At 42.7% G+C, this 22,498-nt stretch overlaps 1 protein-coding gene across 2 annotated transcripts in view; it reads right to left on the bottom strand.

Annotated features, from left to right (window-relative positions):
* LOC144721672 (fibroblast growth factor receptor-like 1) overlaps positions 1-22,011 on the bottom strand; it is a 38,342-nt gene extending 16,331 nt beyond the window's left edge. For both annotated transcript variants that reach the window (XM_078599499.1, XM_078599500.1), the window contains exons 1-3: positions 21,290-22,011; positions 19,863-20,014; positions 1,551-1,823 (exon numbers count right to left, since the gene is read on the bottom strand). In XM_078599499.1, coding sequence (XP_078455625.1) covers positions 1,551-1,823; positions 19,863-19,938 — 349 coding nt within the window. In that variant the 5' untranslated portion in view covers positions 19,939-20,014; positions 21,290-22,011. The remainder of the gene's footprint in view (positions 1-1,550; positions 1,824-19,862; positions 20,015-21,289) is intronic.
* Positions 22,012-22,498: the final 487 nt, after the last annotated feature.

Raw genomic sequence — 22,498 nt, 5'->3', positions numbered from 1 at the left:
CCACTGCTCACTAGACATCAGGGTTCCAAAATAAAGGTAGAAAATACTCTGAGCCAAAGAGACACACTGGCACGGAACCTAATGTATTGAAATGGGGCCTTTTTGGGGCTACGTCAAGTCCGTTTCTGATTTAATGTTTGTATCCATGTGCGAACGTGTGTTTATATACAAATGTTGACTGCCGGAAAATAAAAAAAGTGATTTTTTTTGGCAGGCACTACGAGACTTAATTTACTTCTCACTGGTGTTAAAAGTTTGGCCACGGTAAGACAAGGGATTGCAGAGGAAATGATACGTGTGTTTCAACAAAACATACACCGATGCCCCGTTTAGCCCTTTGGATTGTTGGGGAAAGTGATGTTTGCGGGCATGTATTACGCCTGGCTGTAAAAAGCACCATGGGATGAGGTGGGCAGCAGAATGCCGACTACTTTCGTTTCCCAAACTGCTTCTTCTTTCGCACGGCTAATGTAGATGCAGAGCAACAGCTATCATTTCATATTCAGGTGTGCGAGCCAGATGATCGCGTCAGGAGCAGCGAAGTGTCACACTGTGGTGTCCCCTTTGTAACGTAAGCGCTGATGTTGACGCACTGCACCAGGTATATATCTCTCAATTTCCAGGCCCAGTTGGCCTAAAGGAGACCTAGGCTGGGTTCGTATTCAGATTTCCACTGGTATTGTCTATGTGTAGGAAATTATTGTATCTCAATGTGGGTAACCACGACACCACTGCTCATCACACAAGCATGCAATCGCACTCAAATAGATACTGTACAAGATTCCATATAATAAATAAATGCATTATGTTAGTGCAGCTTCTTCATGCGGCTGTGAACTGAACACCAATACGAAAAAGAACAAAAAAATTAAAGTGACAGAGATTGGGCTATGGGTAATGGGAGGGTTACTTCAAGTGGCTGGTCAGCTGGATGGTTAAGGTTAGGGCTAGCAGCTCGAGGCTGATGACTAAATTAATCATAATTTATAGGCCTTTGACAATCTACTGGTGGAAGAAGGCCTCTCCAGACCATGTCGGTTCTTTTACTCTCAGCTTTTGTTACATTGTTTTACATTTTCTATTTCAATAAAAATTGTCCAACAAGTATTAGTTGGTGAAAGGGAGACCAAGAACCATATCAGATATCACTTGGCATTGATGTTATCATCATGCATTATGTTCGTTTACCCAGTAAATCCTCACTGAGTCACAAGAGTCATTCCCAAGGGGGTCCTTTAGCCATGGCCAGATATGAAACTCTGTTGGCCTGTTTATGGTGCAGTGCATTAATCATAGTACCACCACTCCATCCTCATGTAACACCTCCGACTGGCATGGTTGGCTATGTACGGTGCGAAAGAAGTTCAACGTACATACATAGTTTAAAAAAATCTTTCCCCACTTTTGCGTTTCCGTTGTTCACATTCTCTGAATCACGAGCACCGCCCCGTGCAGCAGAGTAACAAAGTAGGCCGTCTCTGCCCCCTTTGCGCCCCCCCCCCCGCCCCCCCTCCGTCGCGGACGTTCCCCTCAACCTCAGCGGGTCTCACCGATGACGGCGAGCGAGTAGTTGATGGTGACGCTGCCGAAGCCGTTGGTGGCCTGGCAGGTGAAGACGCCGGCGTCGTCAGGCTCCAGCTCCGTGACGCGCAGGCCGTCCCGCAGCACGCGGTAGCGCATCCAGCCACTGTGGATGTTGCGCCCGTCCTTGCTCCACATGATGAGGGGCGGTGGGTCGCCCTCCACAGGGCACGACAGCTTGAGCGTGCGCCCCACCCGTGCCAGCACGCGGTCGCTCACCCGCTCGGACACCCGCGGGGGGCCTAAATGAAAGACAACGCCAAGCCTCGTCAAGGGGAGTAAACCATCGTGCAGACTCCGGTCACCCTCGCAGCGGCGTCTTCTGGCTGGCCGTCGAACAAAGACGGTCGCCGCATCGCGCGCTTTCCAGATGCGCTTCTAGTTTGAAAACTCAATTCTTTAGAACTGCTTCATGTGCTTCGTTTATTGTCCTCCCCCCGCACACTTCTGATCAGCACAGTTGGCTACATACGGTGTGAAAGAAGTTCAACATATATACAAACAAACAAGCCAACTCCTGTGATTGGTGTGAAGTTTAAGATATCGGTAAAATTCAAAGATACAGATGAAGCCAAAGATTGCCTTCAGAGCTTGTTGTGATATTTGCTATTTAGAGAACATCTATTCAGTGTCGTAGAGAGGGGAGGCAGGTTTGTCGTTTTGCCGTGGGACTCAGGTTGTCGACAAATTGACGACTCAGGTTATCAACGACTTGACGACTCAGGTTATCAACGACTCAGGTTGTCGACGAATCAGGTTGTCAACAACTCGACGACTCAGGTTATCAATGACACAGGTTGTCGACAACTTGACGAATCAGTTTGTCGACAACTTGACGAATCAGGTTGTTGACAACTTTACGACTCAGGTTGTCGACGACTCAGGTTGTCAACAACTTGACGACTCAGGTTGTCGACGAATTAGGTTGTCAACAACTCGACGACTCAAGTTGTTGACAACTTGACGACTCAGGTTGTTGACAACTTGACGAATCAGGTTGTCGACGACCAAGGGAAAGACGAAAGACCTGCTGTACAGCAGCTACGGAATATGGCACAAGGTAGAAAGCATTGGTAAGATTTGGCTTCAGCAGGTCAAGGATGCTGCCGTGGACTAGCGAGAGGTTGCCGCCGGTTCGATCTCCCAGCAATGGGCAACTATTTTTTTAAAATTCCACCCCCCTCCCTCTACGCCTCTGTTCACCGAGCAGTAGAAATGGGTTCACAACAGTTCGTGGATCAGCAGGTCAGAGGCCAAAAAACCCTGTAGCGGGACTCTCTAGAGCTCTCTCTCGTGGAGGTCCTTCCAACGGCAGTGACGTGAGCAAAACAATGCAGGGCTGCCCCTTTACCCGCTGTCTTATGGCAGTTCAATCGCAGGTTACGGCTATAATACACAGAAAGTTCATGTGAAACCGTTTCGATTTAAAGCTTTCGTGACTGCAGGGATTCATCTTCTTGGTTCTTTCGGTAAAGTCATGTAGAATGGAAATAATAAAATAATAAAAATATTAATAAAACATAATAAAATAATTATGTTTTATTTTTATTATTTTATTATTTGCGTTCTACGTGACTTTACCGAAAGAACCAAGAAGATGAAACGGATTCTTTATATACCATGCCGCACATTGTTTTAGGAGTACATTTAAGTGTATGTACAGCATTAAAGTTACATGTTTCTATAAAATAATGCAAAATAAACACACACACGCTGAGGTTGAAGAATGTAAACTGCGCAAAGTTCATCTCGGAAATTACCGCCCGTACGTTTATACTATTGCATTAAATATTAGCACATAGCAAGACAAATTGAATGTTAACACATGAATAAAAAATATGAAACAAACTGATTTTATTATTTTACAAAAAAAATGTTTGGGAGGAACGGTAGCTCCTAAACATCTGGAAATGTTAGGAGTTCAATTGTGCAACATACATGTGTATCTGTATTTATATATACTGCAATACAAGACGCTTTTAATTTCCACGTTTCACAAACTGAAATATTTGCTGAGATTTATGGCGAGTGAAATGTACATTAAAATGGGGCGTTGGAGGGTGAACTTGGTTGTGTTACAAGCTTACAATACGGCAATAAAAGCCACCTTTGCATTACCATATCCTTTTTATCGATAAGATATTGTATGTCTGGCTTTCACCCAAGATAGTGAATCATTAATACGTTTTAATAACTAACGTTATACACGGGATCAAAGTGAGCAGACTGGACTTTGCAAACCCTGATGGTGGCTATGTTACATTCAAAGCCTTAGATATAAATTGTTTTTTTGTGTGGCTGATTTTTTACAATTACTGATCAACAGAATGCTTCTATTAGTTGAATGAATCAGCTCTCCAAACACATTTGCGGTTTTAACTGAGAAAAATGTTTTCATAACCCAGCTAACAATTCTAATTGTGATATTCCAAAACACAAAAAAATCGATTTGGAAGCCCATGGACTGAAATTATAAATCCTGCTGTGATAACAGTTCAAGTAGTTGGTGCCACTTTAACATAAAACTCACTTTATATAAATAACATAGATCCAAAAAGCTATGTTTTAATAAGTCATAATTACTATTGTATCATAATACATTGATGATCAGAGCCACATGACTTTAGGTTTCTAATTAAATACCAATTTTAAAAAATGTTTTGGAACATGAAAATACTTTAGTCTCCACCAAGTTGTTCTTCTTAACCAGTTTCAGATGTCTTTGCTTTCTTAAAAAACATGATTACATTTTAACACTCTTTGAAGATCCTGCCATTCCGCATACCTTTCAGCTCGCTCTCTCTCCCATTCAGCTCTCCCATTCCCCATTTATCTGACGAGAATTATAATTTGATTATTCCAGGACCTACCATGGAGGAGGGCAAGATGAGAGTGAAATGACCTTCAAGGTGCAATATATATTCCATGAATGTAAAACATAAAAGGAAAATACAATTGCACCTTGAAGACAATCTTGCAAGGCATAGAAAGCAACAACACAATTGCAATGTTTGTTTAGTCTAAACGAAGAGGGGTATCAAGGATAACAACCATGATCTCCCTTGAAAATAAATTTGTTCGGAACTGGCTGAAGTAAAAGAATGTGTGGACAGAAGTGTTAATATATATGGTAAAATGGGCAGTGAAAAGGTTTTGAGAATGATATATATAACATGTGCATAACACAAATTAGCTGTTCTTTATGCAGTTAACATAATCATGAGGTTGTGTTATATTTCACATGATTAATATTGTATGTTCCAGATAAAGTTATAAAAAGTTTATAATATAAATAATACCATATAATATAAATCATGTATCATATTTAAGTGACATTTAAAGGTGTAATTTTCTCCAAAATTGTTGATCACTGCTCATATAAAGATGTTATTTTCAATGCTTGTTAAATATCTGTCATGATAAAAAAATTACTATTTTATGAAACCAAAAAGACTGAAGAAAATGTAAGCAGCTCAATGGATAAAAAAATAACAACAAAAACATGAACCCCCCAAGTGTCTCTTGAGCCTTATGTCCATAATGATTGAGGGCTGCTGTCAAGGAAACAGTGTTTTTTCTGTCTCCTGGTTACACACAAACTTTGCCAACAGTTTAGCGTATGACCGTTAAGACCCCGAGTGAAAAATCTGAAGGTCCCGTGATTTTGGCCACATGTGCGGAACCTAAAATTCGGAGAGCGAACATCATTCCAACTTTGCTGATCTCCTCCAGACAACTTTTCTCTAATCTATTTAACAATCCCCGATGTATATTATGCAGCGGTGAATGATTGCCAGCCTTGAGAGGCACACACACACACACCGAGCCACATGCTGCCAGTGCAATGCCAAAATAATCCTGCATTAAATTACTGTAATTTCAGAAAGTGCTGGTCTTAACTCGACTTAAAAACCTTTAGACAGATTCCTGTGCAATAGCTGTAATTCAGCTTCATCTTGGCACGCTGACAGTTATAGTGCAATGGCAAAGCCACTTGAACTAATTTTTAAATCACGGCTAAGTGTTGCCCAACTCCAATTATTTTCCGAAAGCTTAAGAATACTTCTTGCTTTAATTCATTCGTATTAAGGATAATTTGGTATGTGCCGTGAATACCGTTTTTGGATGCGTTTGTGTTGATGTGCAGACATACTCGAGATGCGGAAGGGACACACTGTTATTCTTAATATTGGTAAATCAATACTATAATGAAAGAGAACAAGACTCAAGACACTGAAGGGTATTGAATTACGTAGTTTATGTGTAATCGCTCGAGTGACTGACATATATATAAATACACCAAGAACAGTAGTGGTGATTTCGTGTTTCTAATCACACTGTTTATTTAACATAGAGTTACTCAAGGTGGGCGCATTACGTACATACGGACTTCCAAAATGAGCACAAGTTGAAGGCGTACATGCATATATATACATATTATGCATATATACATATTATCATTACTACAGCCTTCAAATATTGACCACGATTTTTCTAAAAACGTGGTTTAAACGCGATCCATTTTTACAATGCTGCACGCGGATGTTCATAACAAAAAAATAGATCAAGAGAACTCAGCCGCAGCGTGGCGCACAGCCAATTTACAACACGTGGCCAACGAACTATGCGCGTTATTGCGCTTCGATAATTTTTCAAAAGCACCGCATACTTTCGCCAAACCCCCTCTCCTCCCCTCCCCACCTTCCCCAAAATCAATTTTTTAAATCCTAAATTGTGGCCCAGGGTGGTCCAGGAGCCGGCCTAATTTTGGTAATCGCTGCACGGTCCGGCCACTTACAGCTCTCCGGAAATCCCAGTGCCCTTTTGCCAAACCTCGACAATCATAATCGAGGCTCCAGCTGGCACAGGTCAACACGACTTGTACTCTGCGGCATTTTTGTGGCACAACTACAGAAACGCAGCACAGCGGCGGCAAACGTGTTAAAGTCGTGACTCAATGAAGACATACATATGGAGAGGAAAGGATCTCGTCATGAAGTGAAGAACAAAATACTTGAGCGTTTGAAGAGAAATCGTTCGCGAAATGTTTCATTTTTTGCAAACATTTTATGTTGACAATGATATCTATAATATACATGTTTGAGTTTGACCGTGTAGATATAAATGTGCCGTTAAACCGGCCACCACCCGACACAGCCAATTAATACGGTTTGTCGTTACTAGTTGAGCACACCGGTGTGTTAGGGGAGTAAACCCACCACATCTAAAATTCGAGTTTGACGTTTCGCCGGTAAAAAAACACAGCATCGTTACGCAACCAAACCCAAAAGCCTCCCCATGCCGTGTTAGTCATGGAAGTTGTTTGACCATACTTCACCACACTGGTGAGTGTGGGCTGATGAAGAGATCTCGGCGGGCCTCAGATCGCTTTCGAGATCACTTGCCACGCTTGTTCGCAGTGCTCTGGAAGTGAACTCAGGTGGCCAGGTTGATGTTGCTGTGCGAGTACCCCCCCCCCCACACACACAGTCCTTTAAGATCAATCATTTGCATTAAAAACTAAAGTAAGTAATATATCTGGGTTGAATATTTATCCACATCTATGTGATAAGTATTTTTGGTATGGCTTTTGAAAACAATTCCACTCAGTAATATGGTCGCAAAACATATTTGCACTCCATTCATGTTTTGTTTATTTTGAAATTCAGATGTTACCTGCAGCAATAATCATCATCTTTAGGATGTTATTATCATCTGATGCTATGAATTGCCACAGAACACTGAGAACCAAAGTAACAAGTATTACAATGAAAACAATCTGACTTTCAAATATGCTATATAATGCACTGCAGGAAATAAAAACACCGTTTTAAATGATAATTGCTTTTGCAGCACATTATAAAAAAAACGGCTTAATTTAAAACATTGACACCTAACGCGTCACAGCGTTGCTCAGTATTATTGCGCTCCAATGCCGCACCATCACTAGAGCTGCAAGCAGAACGCACTCCGAATCTACTTGAGGTCCGTAAACTGCATACACATGCACTAGACTTCTAGCTGGGAAGTGCCACTTTTCAACAGAGCGCAGATAAAGCTACCACGGATCATAAACAAACCCACCAGTACTGAGTAAATAAATGATGTGCGCCCTTTTCAAACTCTGTGCATGATTGAGCTGTGAAACAACGCCACTCGCTGTGCCCATTCTACAGACTGACCCCTTCAAAATGGTTTATTTATCCTGCAAAGACCTCTGCAAACCCTGACCAAACAGTCAAGCATTAAACCAAAGGCAGGTCCATTCTGCTTCATTTGCCACAGAATGCGTGGGGAAAATTTCAAACATTTCTGCGGGGTTGTGAACACCGTCTGTGCCAATAGAAGCGTCCCACCGTTTTTAATAACTTCAAAAGGACTCCCGTGTTTGTGCAATTCCATCTCACACAGGCATTAGCACGCAAGAGCACTCTGCCACTTGGTCCTGGGAAAAAGCCAGCGTGTAGTGCAAATTTAAAACAATTCCGAATGTCTGGGGAGCCGTAGCTCTGTGCTCTGCTTACAACCAAATAGTAATTCACGGGACACATGGCAAAGCTACTGTCAGTTTACACTTGCACATGTACAATGTATACACATACACCAAACATGCTTGTTTATCATCATTTAACCAATGCGATGCCAAAACATTTTCCGAGATACAGTGCACCGTAGAATTCTCAATTCACAGCTCTGCAGTGTGCTTTGGGTTGCGCACTCCACGGCATTGTCCGACACGATGCGATACGTTTCGCTCTTTAAGTGCTGGGAGTTTCCTGAGGAATTCAAGAAGCTTGCAGCTGAAGAAGCTCCCAACTTCAAACATCACGCCCGAACAACATGCGGCACGACCCCGAAAAACACACACACACACCGGAGAGCTTTATACGGTAAAGTCGCGTAGAAGGGAATTAAAAAAATAATAAAGAAATAAAACAGAATAAAATAATAATTGAGAATTGTATCTTATTATGTTTCATTTTTTTTTTCCCTTCTACGTGACTTTACCGAAAGAACCAAGAAGACGAATCCCTGCAGTCACGAAAGCTTTAAATCGAAATTTAGCTTTATACGGCTCAACCGCGAAAACATTACGCGGGAGCATTCTGATATCGCAACATAAAACGATTGCAATACCACCGACAGATATTCTTTGGCGGCGCTTGAACAATACACATCATCGATGGAACTTGCGGGCAAGTTGACTTGCGCGCGCGCGCGCGATCAGAGTCGCCGCGGCAGATGCGACAGCTGCCCTGCTCCGAGGATGCCCGACAAAGCCCTCGTGAGCGTGCGCGTGCACGTGGAAACAAGTGGGCGAGTGCACGCGTGCGTAGCTACGTAGGAGTGGAGTGGGAAGGGGGAGGGGGGTGGACGGTAAAGACTGGATCGCCTAATTGGGAAAAAAACGGTCAGGAAGAAAGAGAAAAAAAACAGGCAAGGAATCTGGGATGGGTCGGGAAAAGATGGGGGATTGAGGTAGACGTTTGGGAAGGACAATGTAATCCCGCCACAGCTTAGTGTAAAAGAGGGGGGGGAGGGGGGGGGGCCCGCGAGCGAGCGCTTTAGACTTTTGAACAGCGCGCTGCATGCCCGATCCCGCACGCCCCTTTACAAATGGAAATGAGTCTTGTGCTAAGAAGCAAATGTGGCAGCCGTTAAGCCATCCCCACAAAGGGGCACAATCAACTGTCGTTTAATCTCTCCCCCTGCCCGGGACAAACGAAGTTCCCCGTCTTAATAAACCTGATAAAACAGCTGCCACTGAGCATTGTGAGTAATTAAACCACAATAAGTAACGTACCGTTGTTTTTACATAGCAGTCTTTGGCTATGAATGGCATAACGTTTCCACTTCAGTGAGCCTATGCAATGAATAACAAGTTAATTATAATTACAAAGAGAAAAGAAAAATCTCAACATTTTGGCCAATCGGGTTATTAATGTACATTTTGTAACCGAGTGGCGGTGTAGTGTTTGGTGCATTATTCAACGAACCTGGCTACCTGAGTTTATTTCAGGATATCAGTAACATCTCACCCACCTGGGTTACAGGCACCGCCCCTCACGTTCACATATGCCCCATGATAAATTTTGCGTGGGAAGGCCTTCGTTCATTCGTGGATTGACACAGGGCTCAAAATATATTTTTATATGTATTATATTTGTTGCACAAGACTTTTCAAGTGCTAAAAAAAAAGTGGCCCTTTCGGCGCGTCTATGTCATAAATCACTTTTAGCGGTCTTAAAGTCTCTTATTTCCACCTTGGGAAGGGCACCCATCACACTGCACACTTCTGCCATATGCAGTTGTTTAATCTGAATCGCAATCGCACAGCCGTCGCCTCGCACATACCACAGCGATGCCCCTTGAGTGCGCACGCCTGAGGGTAACGGGCAGGAACGGTGATATGTCACGAGCGTGCGTCTCCGTTTGATTTGCGACTTTCACTCGTCACACGGGATCTGCACCCTCAAGGAGCAGCTACAAATGACCAAATTACATATTATAGCTGCCCAAAGGGGGTCACTCGAAATTGCAACGGATTTTTATCGTGACGCTGGTGGACAAACTGCCGCAGGTTGGGCAACACACACCCAGACAAGCACGTAAGAACATCACCCCAGGAGGAACATGTTACCTAACAACAACAATCTATGTATGAGAGTGGCAGAGTGCAGAGAGAGAAGGAGACAGAAGATGGAGAGGTTGTGGGGCGGAATAGGCAGTGCTCAGCTGCTCGTTCTGCTACATGCCCGCACGTCCCTTGCCTTGCTTGAGGGACTTTGATTTTAGATTTGAAGCTTTCGTGACTGCAAGGATTCATATTCTTAGGTTTTTTTCGATAAAGTCACGTAGGTAAAAATTTTTATTTTACTTTTATTAATTTTTATTTTTTACCTACGTGACTTTACCGAAAAAACCTAATAATTTGGACTTTGATTTCCCATGTCACCCCTGCACACTGCCGTGCAACGTGGGCTCGCAGCTGCGCAGGTCTCCGCAATGAGGTGAGGGGGAGCTGAGGGATGGGGGGGCGGTTAATTTAGGAGCGTGTGCGTCGCTGTGCCGGGGTGACTTGGGATAATTGGTGCCCTTCTGGGAACCAAAACGGCTCTCCACCAGCCCCCCCCCCCACCGTACGGCCCCCATCCAGCAGGCCTTTGTCAATAAAACGTTCAGTCTAATCAAACTTAATTGAATAGACGTGGCGCTATGTGAAATTGCTGCGTGTTCCGATTCAAGTGTAAGTAGTGGGGAAAGAAACACAACAAATATCGTGCAAGGATTTTGAAACGTAGCTTGTTCAAGCATCTCGACAAATACGTCTATAGCTGTTTATACCTTGTTAATACACATATGTTTGTTATCATAAAAGGTATATTTGATTAACAAATGTAAAACGATATAACAAAGCTGACCAGCAAAGCAGCAGTTATAACTGATTTTTTTTCATGAATACAATTTCAGTATGGAAACATATTGTATTAGTTTTGGCTTTATTACTCACCGATGGGGCTATATAAGCAGGGCAACACTTAAAATCCAAATGTACTTTTAAATTCCTCTGATGATAGAGGTCTATTTTAAACCATGTGCTGTGGAAAAGCAATACAATAATAAAATACTCCAAACCTCAAAGCACATGGCCATTTTTTTTGTTTAAAACCTTCATAATGAATGCCACTTTAAATAAAAAATAAAACGATACAAAAATAAATTGAAACTTTTTATACTTTATGTTGACACGTTTGCAGACTTTGAAGCGTTTGCAATGAATACACATGTTAACAAAGATTGTAATTTATATCTACAAGGAAAACAAAGGACATGCCAACATTGCTGTGTATCGCTTCCATACACGACAAGTTAGTCAATTGGCAGGTCTCGTGCCGTGCGACAAAACGTGGGTACCCCCCCCCCCACCTTTTCCAAAATGTTCGGCCAGCCTGGCAGAGTCGACCACAACATACCTTTTATAGGGGATCTACATCGCTACCTCTAGTGCAGTGGTTCTTGACCTTTACTGCAGCCTGCACACCTTTGGTTCTCAGAAAGGGCATCTCGCACCCCCAGGGGGTGCGTGCACCCCAGGTTAATAACCACTGCTCTCGTGAAAGCCCTTTTGCCAGCAGTGGCATTCGCAAGCTATTTGCTGACCCTTGGCTTTCCCCATGTTTATCAATGTTGAAGGTGACGGGCACTTCACCGGCGTGACATTGCCTGGCCCCAAGACAGCTTTTGCTTTAGTCACAAGTTCATCAATGTGCACGTATCCGCACAGGTGACCTTCACGCGGTTATCTCGTGGAACAATTTGTGCGAGGCTCTTGCATTCCTGACGAAATCCCTTTCCCTGTCGAGCACAGCCCCTGCAACGGCACCAGCCTAACCCGGCCTCCCTCTCAAGCCTTTCATTTGGGGATTGTGAGCGCCAAGCACATGGCATAGCTGCGGTCAAAATGCTCTCTTAAGCACTTTGCGGTTCATGGGGATTAGCCACGCAACAGCAGGTGAGTTCATGCAAGCAGACCTAATGGGAGGAGGAGGGGGGGGGGGACTTCATCCAGCAGTGACTCATAATGGTGTGGCGGCTTCAGTCTGCTTTATGACATCCAAATGGGCCGGGATCAATGCTGCGTGGATACAAAGTGATTGTATAAGTATTTTTTTTTCTTTCTGTGCGAGCCCAAAAAAACAAATCGCATCTGAAACATTGCGAGGCGTAGGGGTTGACATGCATTAGTGGCGCAGTGTAGTTGGCACGGGCTCTGGTGCGCTAATTGAAATGGTGGTCCCCTGTCCAATTTCCCACCCTATTTGTGGCCCAACAACTGGGCCCCCCTTTGGCCCATGAGCCCCAGTGCAGTTGCACTACCTGCACACTCAATGGCTATGTCAACGGTATGTGTTACGGCAATAACAAGATGACATTTGCAGCTTTATTTTAAGCAAAATGACAACAGCTACATTATTACGAGTGCAGTGTCAAAGGACTGGTTTCCTTCGAGAAAATGATCTGACCCTGGTACACGCACGGTGATCTATCATTGCAATACGCACTTAGTACATTAATATCTGCACGCAACTATAATGGATGGTGTAATATAATCCTCATAAACAATGCATCGGATGTAATGTCTGATGCACAGTGCTTTGAAAGAAATTGCACGTGAAGCAGATATTGAGCCTACGCTTGCTCGCGATCTACGGCACCTTCATAATGACATCGCGGCAGAAGTTTTTACGGCGACAGTGCTACATCATGGGACCTCCTTTGTCAGTACCAAAATATACTAATAGGGTTTTTCCCCTTTTTTCTGGCAACAAAACTGACACCTTTTGCAAGGAATCATGTCTACATTAACCGCAATACTTGCAAACAAAAAACAATACTTTGGTAATTTATGCATTGTCTTTGAAACTGGACCAACTGGACCAATCAGTTTCAAAGACAATGCATAAATTATCAGAGTATTGTTTTTTGTTTGCATTTGACTGCAAGTATTGCGGTTAATGTAGACATGATTCCTTGCAAAAGGTGTCAGTTTTGTTGCCATAAAAAAGGGAAAAACCTTATTAGGCGACAATGCTAACGGCGTTCTTGTCGACTTTGAAATCTATCTCCATTCAATGCCAATTTCATGAAATGGTCTACGTTTGATTTGGTGAATAAATTATATCTCACTGCCCACAAGGCAGGAACGGCCATTACTGATTCTACTAAAAGTTGTTACTTTACAAGGGCTCAGGCATGTGGAAACGATGAGGTCCTCTCCGTTGTGCCAGAATCTCTCCATAAACACCACATACCCAAGAGAGCTTATGCAGATAAAGCCACCAGCAAGCGTGCCCATGCACAATCCATGAAATGTACAATTAGGCAGGTGGCCACGGCAGATGAAAGAGGACCAACCTGAGAAATCCAAACAGCATGAAGGAAAAAAAGGGACGTTCTGGCTAGACCAGTTTTTACAAAAGGGCAGGTTAAAGCTGTGACCCACTACGACGGAAAATAAAAAGGAGGGGGGAAAAAATATCGCGACAGAAGCAGCCGCTTTGAATTGTGCATTTTCATCACCGTTCCCTTCTCTTGGCGCTACGATGTATGGGCCCACGATAGTGGCCTTTACTTGGCTGACCTCTGCATGGTCACCGCACCCGCACCCCCTGAGCATCAAGCCCCACAGCACACGGTGCACTCTCTGCACAGACAATGGGAACGCGTCAAACTGGCGCAGGCACCGAAAAGGACACACACAGGGGGGCCCAATTTGTGTGCTCGCTGAACCCATCACTTAGCAGAATAGGGAAGAAATGACCGAAGCGCTGCTTTTGATGTTATCGACATGTCAGAGCAAAGCCTTCATTAAGGGGGTTGACTGTAGTGGGTGCGCGAGGATATTGTTCAAATAATAGACTCGGGGCAAAGAGGGGGGTGGGGGTGGGTGATGTGTATTGTTTTTAAAAGCATGCGGGATATTCCTGTGACAGTGCAATACCGGGATCAAAGAAGCCAATCTCAGAACGACAGAGCCAGCCACGATGGCAATTCATATTCAAACCTCTACCAGGCAGAGACAACCTCCAAAACATGAAGACAAAATGGCAAGAACGTAGTACTTGCATGAATGATACCAGTAATTTGGAAAATAAAATTAACTTCACAATCTTGTTTATCCACTTGCATTCACATTTTCTCCTTTCCTATGACTGCATTTTTTTATAGTATGGCTCAATCATTGTTTTCCTGCACTCACAGTTATTATGTACACACTTGCCTACATTCTCGAGTGCCTTTAGTGCTGTGATGGGATTATCTATCCCAGGACATGCCGACAATATGCAAACCAGAGAGAACAGGACTGAAGTAGGTCAACGAAAATCTATATTTACATTTTTGGTGGGTTTTTCATTCAGCAAATGATAAATGAATTCAAATTACCTGCGACATGTTTATATTTTACAATGTTAGTATACATTGAGACATGGCCTTTCTTTAGTAAGGGAGACCAACTGGGTATATGAATCGAATTATGTGTTGTCTTAAAAATATATAGTATCGTAGCATTGGATATGATAATGCTTTGATACAGGGTGTCCATTAGGTGTAATAATTCTTATTAGATAGCACTTAAAGCTAGGTCGATAACAGTACACACATACACTTGGCGGTATGAAAATGTGATTCGAAGAGTCTCGTCGCTTTAAACATTCACATGTCAATCATGGTGTTGGTGACATACTTAAGATCAGATTTAAGAGTAGCACGTGTTTATACTCTTAGGTTTTTTCGGTAAAGTCACGTAGGTAAAAAATAAAATTAAAATTAATAAAAGTAATAAAATAAATAAAATAATAAAATAATTTTTTAAAATCACGACGTTTCGGAGGCAACACAAGTCTCCGTCATCAGGTGGGACCGTCACAGCTAGATTTGCTGTATCAAGTGAGCAGGTGTTTGGCCAACACTGGATGTGATTGCTTCGAATGCTTCTGTTATGTGCTGCTGAACATCACCCAACTTTACCATGGTCGTTATCACCCATTGTTAATCTACTGCTGTGACGAATGGCTCTCCGTGCTATTGCCTTTCACGCGATTTTTCAATGTATCCATCTAACCCACTCCTACTAATGAGGTGGTCTCATCACTCTATCTCTGTGGTAGGGATGGTCATCCTCCTCTCTGTCGTGTATTCTCCATTGACTGCCATTCCGTCATCATCATCATCAGTCTCAGCTGATCAATGTGTCCCTCTGCCTGCCCCTCTGTTTAATCCAAGCATGCATTTTCCATATTTCCTTTTCGTACTTGTCAATTTTTGTTCCATTTCGTTTGTTCGTGTCCACGTTTCTGATTCATATGTTACGGTGGACGAAAACTTTCTTCTTCAAGCACACTGGTATCTTTTACTTTTAATTCACAAATTCAGTTTCCCCTAGGTGTTACATCCTGTCCTCATTCACCTCTTCTGTCCAGAAGTTAATCTCAATCGGTTTTTATTTCATTTTGTTTCTCAAACTTATTGTATGTGACTTTTGGTTCACTCATTTATCAGGATCCTTAAATGTGTAGCCTCTTTTGTTAGGCCCTTCAGTAATTTCCTGTAGTCAATTTTCATTGGTGCTTCTAATCGCTGTGTTTCATCAGATATAAGATGGCTAATCCTCTATCCATTCATATTTATGCCTTTATTTCCTCAAACCATTGTTCAGAAAATATTGCAAAGTTGCTGTGAGTAGCCTAGATGAGTGTGTATCTTCTTGTCCGACTCCTGGTTTGTAATTCGTTATATTATTTGTATAATCTGAGTGTGGCTTTCGATCTAAAGCTTTCGTGACTGCAGGGATTCATCTTCCTGGTTCATTCGGTAAAGTCACGTAGAAGGGAAATAATAAAATAATCAAAATAAAACATAATAAAATAAGAATTCTCACGACGTTTTGGCCACAACACAAGCAGCCGTCCATCAATGTGCTTAATTCCAGTATTGATATGTAAACTCCTCTGTCAAGGCGCTGCCAAGCTTGGCGGTGTTCATTGGGACGCTGTCTTTCCGACGGCTCTGTTTCTTCACCTGAGGACGGCTGCTTGTGTTGTGGCCGAAACGTCGTGAGAATTTTTATTTTATTATGTTTTATTTTTATTATGTTAATATTTCCCTTCTACGTGACTTTACCGAAAGAACCAAGAAGTTGAGTGTGGCTGTTCCATCTTCATGATAAATGGTTTTGGTAATATGTATTAATTAACTCATTGATTTGTGATAGCTTATACGATTGTGTTATTTCCTACTGAATCAAATTCCCTTTTAATAATCCAGAAATACCAGGAATAATGATGTTCAACATGGTATAAAATTATTAAAAATACCAATACCAAAGGTCACTTAAGCTTTTCAGTAAAAACAACCTTAAATATAAAACGAAAATGTTGTCAACATTTCAACCTCGTCGTTCAAGCTGCTGTCTAACGATACTTATGAATAACTGATTATACCCTCCGTCGATACTTTATGTATGAACGTAACAAAAAAGGAATGGAAATATTTTCTAAGGCAAAAATCTTCCGCAATAAGCAAGTACACCGACAAATTCACTAATCGTGATATCTGTCACCAACACACACTGAAAGCTATTGTTCACAACTAATTTTTATTATTTTTCGGACAATGTTTTTGTTGTTTTGTACTCCCAATAGTAATACAAATATTATGATAAGAGTGGGAATTAGTTTTCATATTGCAACGTCAGTAAAAATGCAACACAAATACCTCGTGTAAAGTAACGTAAACACATACATATTTCGTGGTGCAAAGCAGTGTAAAACCATCATCCAATACAGAATTAATTGGCAAAGATAGTGTCATAATTGTATATACATGTACATTTATTGACACCTGACGCCAATGGCTCATTTCGCATCACAGAGTTGAAAGGTGCTGCTTTATTAATCCAAACGCAACTGTGGCTTTTAATAATGTAAGTACAGCAAAACACGCGATGGAACAAGAGCATCTCATTCAGAAGGAGTGGGGGCGAATGGCAGAACACAACAAGCATTCCTACACGTGCCTCGTATGATAGAAAAACACAAAGGCCACCACCAGCAGGAGACTAGAACAAGTCAAAGCGAACCTCAATAATACCGAGCATCGTCTAGACTGCGTTCTGCTGGTTTGGAGGCGAACGCGAGCCCTTTCCCAAGCAGATGGTTCTCTCACGCACGCGCGTTTTACCAAAAAGATGCGTGGCATACCGTCATGCTGACCCATTGTATAAGCCACATCTGGAGACCTTGTGGCCTACGCGAGATTCACGTGTAGATAAAAGTGATGAAAATAAAAGATCAAAGGCACGTTTTTACAAAATAATGTCAAAAACTCTTTTCATCCCCAATTTAAATCGTTGTACGGTATTATCTAAAAAGTAGAACCACATGGTGGTTTATTTATTTCCCAAAATAATACGCCGCTACTTTTTTTGGAAGTAATTCTTCAACCTGATGTTCTGGAGTGCGCAGCGCGTACATTCCCAACGAAGGTGTTGGTATGACAAGTGCCCCTGGCCCATTGCAGCCTCCAACTCTGATTATCCACGAAATCTGTCTGGCATCTCTATTTATGCGTTATGGGGAAGGGCCTTTGCCCAAAACGTCACCCAATATGTTTTCCTTTTAAGGCCACAGTATTTCTTGACGAATGTGTTGACTTGTTCTGTGTGTGGCGCTTAACGCAGCAGCAGCAGCAGCAACAACAACACCCCCAAATAATTTGTTTTTATTCTGAGCCATTGAAAGATAATTTCCCGCCAAAGGATGCGAGTTCCGAGTGACAGAGTTGCCATTCTCCAGCATGTGCTCAAAACATTTGTGTTTGTGGATCAATGGGCTGGTGCTGGCAGCCTGGAATGTCTGCCACCAGCACACGTGGCAAGCATTCGCAAACTCTTTGACCACACAAGCTGCGGGCCCAATGATGTAGGTTAAAGCCAGCCTCTAAATACAATACTATAATCTAACTTCTTTTCCCGGTGAGATTGATTTTTATTTGGTCCAAAGAAATTGGCATTCCAGAAATTATGACCTTAGGTATATGTTACTTCAGGAAAGTAGTCATATTTGTAAATCATAATACAGGCTTGATAAAGATGTAAATTATGCACACACATCTATATGTTTTTCAATTGACATGCCTGCTTCAAGTCTTGTACTGTATGTGTATATACACTGCATGTCTACATTTTAAATGCTATTAACACCTGCCAGAATGATCTTGTCGATAGAATTTGGGGCTTTGGTTCCCTCAATAGTGTCCCTTTTCCACAACCGCCTCTCTTTTTGTATCTGTCATCGCCATCATCATCGGCCATGATCAATTCACTGCTGGATTAAGGCTTCCCCATGTCTTTCAGTCACGGTGGGGGGGGGGCGTTGACCATACTTCAGCACGTTCGTCAATGCAAGTTGGTGAAGGGGGTGAACCAGGACCGGTTCAGGTACCACTCGCTGGCCAGGTCACTAGGTCAGGTCACTCGGTCAGATCACTGGGTTAAAAGCACAATGCGCTAATCACAGTGCCACCGCTCCTCCCCATCATCACCATCATCTTTTATTGTGACTGTGTGTATATTTTAAAAATATCATTAATGGTCAGAGGGATGAAAGAAAAACGTGATATTTTATGTACAGGGTGGTCCAGATAGCTTGTGACCCCCCCCCCCTCCTCACCTTTAATTCTCTGAAACTTCATTTTTATTTTCATTTAATGTGTATTTTAAATAGGAATGAATATGCAAAGGAAAAACATTTTAGGGGTCAATTAATGCGTGGATCACGAGACACCTGGACCACCCTGTACAGTATACACAACTCAAATTGCACCTCGTCTTTCATACGGGCAAGGCCACTGTAAATCTGGCACAGCTTCCACCTGACGCCTATGGCTCATTTCGCATAACAGAGTTGTCAATGAATTCCGTCATGCCACGGCGAAGGAAATAAATGTTACAGACCAGTTGAAGCCATGCGGAAGATCATATGCAGTTGTGTTTACTGGAACGGCAAGCGCCTTACGACTTTTCAAACGAAGTTTCAGAGGTCTTAACGTCTCTGCACGGTATGCAAGGCTGAACAATGCGGGTTGGTTTCAGTCGGATTTTGTATTAGTTTATTTCTAGAATGTATAACAATGGTTTAAAGTACTTAATGCAACAATGTGGGGGGGGGGGCACAATTTGAAGTGCAGTACTTTAATATATTTATGCGCATTCGTGATGGCACAAACTCATTAGAGTGCGCAATATCAAATGGTCTTACTTCAGATTTGAAAACCAAAACCAATGTGCTATTTGTATTTGAATAGCAAATACGAAGCAAATTATATTAATACCATTAAACACAAGATGGCATGCAGTATTACATCACCCATTCTGATTTAATGATTTAATACTGAATTTGTATTAAACATTTTCCATCTCAATGGCTCCCTTTATGCTCATGATTAATTTGAGCAGACGCAAAGAAATGTATATTTTAAAAAAACACAGCAAAGTGCCTACAAATGTTGCTTGCACCCCACGTGATATGGAAGCTTCTTCATGACCTGAAATAGGTGTCCAAGCATGTGGGGCGAAACGTTGGACATCGTGCCGGAAAACACACGGTACAACCCGAAAACTCATCGGAGGGCCGTACAGCACAAGCGTGAAATTCTACGCAGTGGTATCACAACAACAACAAAAACATAAACAGGGACGTTATATTTGTTGAAGCTCTCACCTTTAGCATTCACAGCGTGCAGGCGAATGCAGCACAGCGCCAGCAACAGCAGCAGCGCACGAAGGTGGTAGCTCATGACGCCTTCTTGCGAATTCGAGGCTAAGCGGCGGCGGTGGTGGTCGTGCTGGTGACTGCCCAACTGCACAGCCAATCTGAGACGAAAAGCATCGACTACAATCAACATCTTTGTGTGCAGAGCAAATAAATCACCTTGGCTCTATGCAAACCAAATTACTCGCCAATTGGATGGAGGTGGGGGTGTGATATGTAGTGTGTTTACTTATGCATACCAGAACAAATACAAAAGTGTGCATTGTGTGTGTGTTTTTTACTTGTCCTGCCGTCTAAAGTGACACTACTGTGTGCGTATCCAATGAGCTACACACGAGCCTTCTGAATTGGGCTCTCCACACGGGCACACTAATTAACTTTGATTATCCCGGCTCACACTGGGGGCTATTGTCAGCTATTAGCGCGTGCTAATTTGCGCGACAAATACCAGCATGCGAGCCCCCGAGGCAAGGTGTAAACCACACGTGCTGGCCGGACCAGTGACCCTTTACGTTTCACCCGAACGGCCCAAGCAGGTGAATATTATACCGGCAATGCGAGTTAGCGAATAAGAGATTCCCGTGGAGTCGTTTCGTTAAAGGAATCTGCAGAGTCACACAGGTGTAGCGATAAGTCAGTGGTTGTTAACCTGGGGGCGTGAGATGCCCCTTCTGGGGGTGCGAAACATTAAAATAATCGAAACACAAATTAATCACGGGAACGTAAGTACAACTACTTTGTTTCATCAACGCTGTGTAATTATTAACCTTGTAAAAAAGAATTTGCGATTGATAACCAAAGGGGTGCAAGGCTGCAGTAAAATATACACTGCTGTAAGTGATGACGTTCTATAGAATATATATACCGACACCCTCAATTCCATTTCTACCTGTTACAACGTCATTATACTTAGACAATTGGCATTTGTCATGGCATCTGCACTCCACATCTACCAACGGGACATTTTTAACATTGTCCAGTAAGTAATATGAACACATTAAAATAGATTCACATACAAGCAATACTGCACAAAGCAGCATCGTATGAGTGTTTGCTGGCCTCATATTCACGTACAATAATACAGCCCCCCCCCCGCCCATAACGACCAGAAAATATACCTTACCAGAAGAACATGGCATTGTGTGTGGACGTCTAGGTAAGAGCTTCAATTATAGATTATAGCAGGAGTTTGTAATCAAGTGTTGCTTGCGCAATTGTAACGAACGGCACTCATCTTCGTAAGCAGTTCGTTTTACCTATGCGGATTACTGAATTTTATAACATCCTTTGATAGTCATGAACTCGTGCTATCATTTATAACATGTGTGTTTATTTTACGACAGTTTAGACTGGTAACAAACATAAAAACATCTTACCTGTTCCAATAATCTGTCGGATTTTTTTCTGTTGAGCGATGCTCGTTCCAGGAATCCAACACAGGTTATGTGTTCCTGGCGGCCAGTAGTGTCCACGAAAATTTCATTTTATTAAGTTCTTCAGTAACGTCCACAAGTCCCCTTTCCTTTTTCATGAGTGTTTTCAGTATGCACACGTGACTCTTAACACGAATAACAGTGCAAAAAAAAAGGTACAATTAATATTGCCCTTGAAATCAACTAGCGTAAATAATTAAATTGTGTTCAACGGTTATCTATATACATGTTGAAAATAAATACCCAGCGAAGGCGTTCTTGTAAGCGTAAACCGAAAGAGTTCTATATTTATAATTTTCAAAAGTTCTCTCCACTGGTCTCTCGCTCGTCCACTCCACGATCACTGCCTTAAAACGTCTCCGAAGTTCGGGGAATTCGAACGCAGCAAAAAAGGGGAGAAAGAAAAAAAAACAGACGATCGAATATCCAGAAGAGCTCGAACGAAACACCGTTAAAGAGTGTCCGATTCCCGTAAAAAGTTCTGGCGGGACATACACCGCGACGGCAACTTATAGGCGGGCAAAGCTGAAATTATGAAAAGGTAACAGGAGTCTCCTTCAAGGCTTTCCCCACTGTTATGTGGAAAGCGTCTCGGAGCGTGGCAAGCGGTGTTAGCTCCCACGTCTATCTGCTTCTCACCCGAGGGCCGTCTCCACGTCCTCCTCCCCCACACTCTGACTTAAGCACTCACACCCACCCCTTCTTCCACCCCCCACCACCACCCCCCATCTTTACAACACCCACTCACCCTCCCTCCCTCCCTAGCCTGCATCTTTTACCTCCCTCCCTGTCTGCTTGCCTGCCTGCCTGCCCAGTCATCAATAAGAATGGATGGAGCTCCACGGTGTTGAGTTACAGATGGGGAGGTGTGATAAGCTTTCCTCTCCGCACGCTCCTCCAATCTTGGCAATTGGAAAGGAGGCAGGAACTCTCTTGCCTATTTGCCGCAGTATAAACAAGCCGAGCTCAGCTCAAGTTAATGAAATAACAGCTGATGGCTGCTTTGGAACCTTGCGGTGTTCTTTCCCCAGTGCTTGTTAACATGAATTAGTTTAGCATCCTTACTTCCTCTGCATTTCAGTTGTATGTGAAGGAGTTTTGTATTTACCTTGTTAAAACAATGCAGTGCAGACTTATATGGGCTGTCTGCCT

Source organism: Lampetra planeri, chromosome 12, assembly GCF_965212315.1.
Source record: "Lampetra planeri chromosome 12, kcLamPlan1.2.h2, whole genome shotgun sequence".
Classification (NCBI taxonomy): Eukaryota; Metazoa; Chordata; class Hyperoartia; order Petromyzontiformes; family Petromyzontidae; genus Lampetra; species Lampetra planeri.
Note: the sequence above shows the minus strand (reverse complement) of the source record. Positions and strands in the feature narration are given on the sequence as shown.